A 2,314-nucleotide genomic window follows, 5' to 3' on the forward strand; every position below is an offset into this window, starting at 1 on the left:
TGTGTGTGTGTGTGTGTGTGTGTGTGTGTGTGTGTGTGTGTGTGTGTGGTAATACCATTTGGCTGCTTGGGGGGTTCCCAAGAAACATGCAGGGTATGAGGTCCAGTAGCAGTGATTTGAGGAGGAGGTTGGTTTTGTGGAGGAGCAGCAGCTGTCAGAAAAGACAATGGTGGGCCACAAGAGCAACCCCCAGAAGAGCATGCCTGCAGATAATGTTAACAATTTATTATTTTAATCTTTAATATATGCTGAGTATGTATATAATATACTCAGTTGTTAAAAATGTTTATTCTTTGCTCAATTATGTGATTTAAACATTGCATCCTTTCCACACTCACCTCCAGTGTTGCAGTGTACTGAGTAAAGGGGCTCAGACTGCTAGCAACAGCCTCTGTAGATAAGCCAGTGTAGTGAATGACTGGCTCTGATTCATGAGATGACTCCATGGAGGATAACACAAACCTGAGGGAGACATAAAAAGAGTCATTTAGTTCTCTTTTTAAAATTTTCTGCCACTCACTATCACTCCACTTTGCCACAATAATATGTGATGTTATTCACTTAAAAGCTGTGGCTGGGGTGCCACAGGGGCTTCAGGAAAAGATCAAAATATGTCAGACTTCTGATTTTTTTTTCCAGAATTTGCGATTAGAAAAAAAGTTATAACTCAGGATTTTTCTTTCTTTTTTGTTTTGCTTTGTGGCCATCTTCTGTATGAGGTTGGCATGGTTTAAGATCACTTGTTTGCTTAATAGAGGATGTCACTGTAAAGCAGTCACAAGTGATCACCCTATTGTACTCTGGTCTTAAAGCTGTTTTTATTTTTATTTGAGTGCTCACCGCAACAATTTATGAAATGTTTGATAAATTAAAAAAGCTATACTAATTGCTACAATGGCCTTTGCATTCAAACATAATTTTAAAACATTAAGTTACTCCAGAGGAGTTCCAGAGACACATAATAAACATCAAGAAACACTGAAGCTGCTCTGGGGGCATTTTGCAGTGAATATTCTGACTATGACTATAACATTTTCTTTAGTCAATGCATCATTAAGACATTGTATCATACAATATATATTGTTACTTATATTATTGCAGTGACTCTTATGTTTGAGATTAGATTACAAGATTGACTGAAATCATTTCAGCTAAAAAACACCACTTAGATAATTCCCAAGTCAGAGATATAATGTAATTTAAAGTCAAACTCTGTCACCTTTCCTGACTCTCCCAGATCTACAGTAAACTGCCACTAAATCCTCGACCAAATGCATTCCCTTCCCTCAGCCCTTACCTCTCAACTGGGCCCGTGTCATTTCTTGGTGTGCTCCAGTTAAAGCTGGCACTGGTCGGTCCTGGCCGTCCCAGGAGGTTTAAACCAAGTTGATCTGTTGGAGGTGGTGCACCTAGAGTTTGGTATGAAGCTGAAGCACTTATTGTCTCACCAGCTACATTAGCTGTTATAAGCCAGTAAGAATAGTTGGTAAAAGGAAACAGTTCATGGTCTTCGAAGGATTCAGGGCCTTAAAGAGGGAAAAAAAGCATCTTGTGTTGGAGCAACATAAAACAAACTTGTATGTGGAAAAAAATAGCTTAATATTTAAATTTTAAGTGTGTACACACCAAATGGATAGTGACTATGGATGGTATGCACTGACTGTCCATCTCTGATGAGTGTGTAGTTGAGTTTATGAGAGTTTGGGGAGTCAGGTGGATTCCAAGAGAGATTGATGGAGGAGTAACTTAAAGCAAAACCTAATGGTGCAGGTTGCTGGGAGGGTGCTGCACAAACAAACACACAAAAAGAGTAAATCAGAGTCTTTCACAGTAGTTGAATTGAATCCAATTACACTTGAATAATTTAACAAAATAAACTCTTGTATAAATAAGTACCATATTTATTTGTGTATAATACGATCTCATGTATAATACGACCCCCCCTTTTTTGAGCTTAAAAAGCATTAAAAATTGAATCCTCAAACTATCTCCAATTTCATACAGACTTCAAGATTTTTCAGCCTTTGCAGTCTTTATACATATCAGTAAAATGATCATTGGACTGTTCATTTTATTTTAACAACATATGTACTAAAAGGTATTTAGACAACACATATACACTCACCGGCCACTTTATTAGGTACACCTGTCCAACTGCTCGTTAACACTTAATTACTAATCAGCCAATCACATGGCGGCAACTCAGTGCATTTAGGCATGTAGACATGGTCAAGACAATCTCCTGCAGTTCAAACCGAGCATCAGTATGGAGAAGAAAGGTGTTCCCTTTCAGTCAATTCACTCGGTACAACAT

General features: G+C 38.1%; 1 protein-coding gene across 1 annotated transcript in view; it reads right to left on the reverse strand.

Annotated features, from left to right (window-relative positions):
- Window positions 1–2,314, reverse strand: part of ush2a (Usher syndrome 2A (autosomal recessive, mild)) — a gene marked incomplete in the record, with an annotated part of 244,206 nt that overhangs the window by 186,858 nt on the left and 55,034 nt on the right. The window contains 4 exon segments of the mRNA XM_014017175.1: window positions 56–203; window positions 339–462; window positions 1,298–1,526; window positions 1,627–1,785. Of these exon segments, the coding sequence (XP_013872629.1) occupies window positions 56–203; window positions 339–462; window positions 1,298–1,526; window positions 1,627–1,785 (660 nt within the window).

Source organism: Austrofundulus limnaeus, unplaced genomic scaffold (assembly GCF_001266775.1).
Source record: "Austrofundulus limnaeus strain Quisiro unplaced genomic scaffold, Austrofundulus_limnaeus-1.0 Scaffold163, whole genome shotgun sequence".
Taxonomy (NCBI): Eukaryota; Metazoa; Chordata; class Actinopteri; order Cyprinodontiformes; family Rivulidae; genus Austrofundulus; species Austrofundulus limnaeus.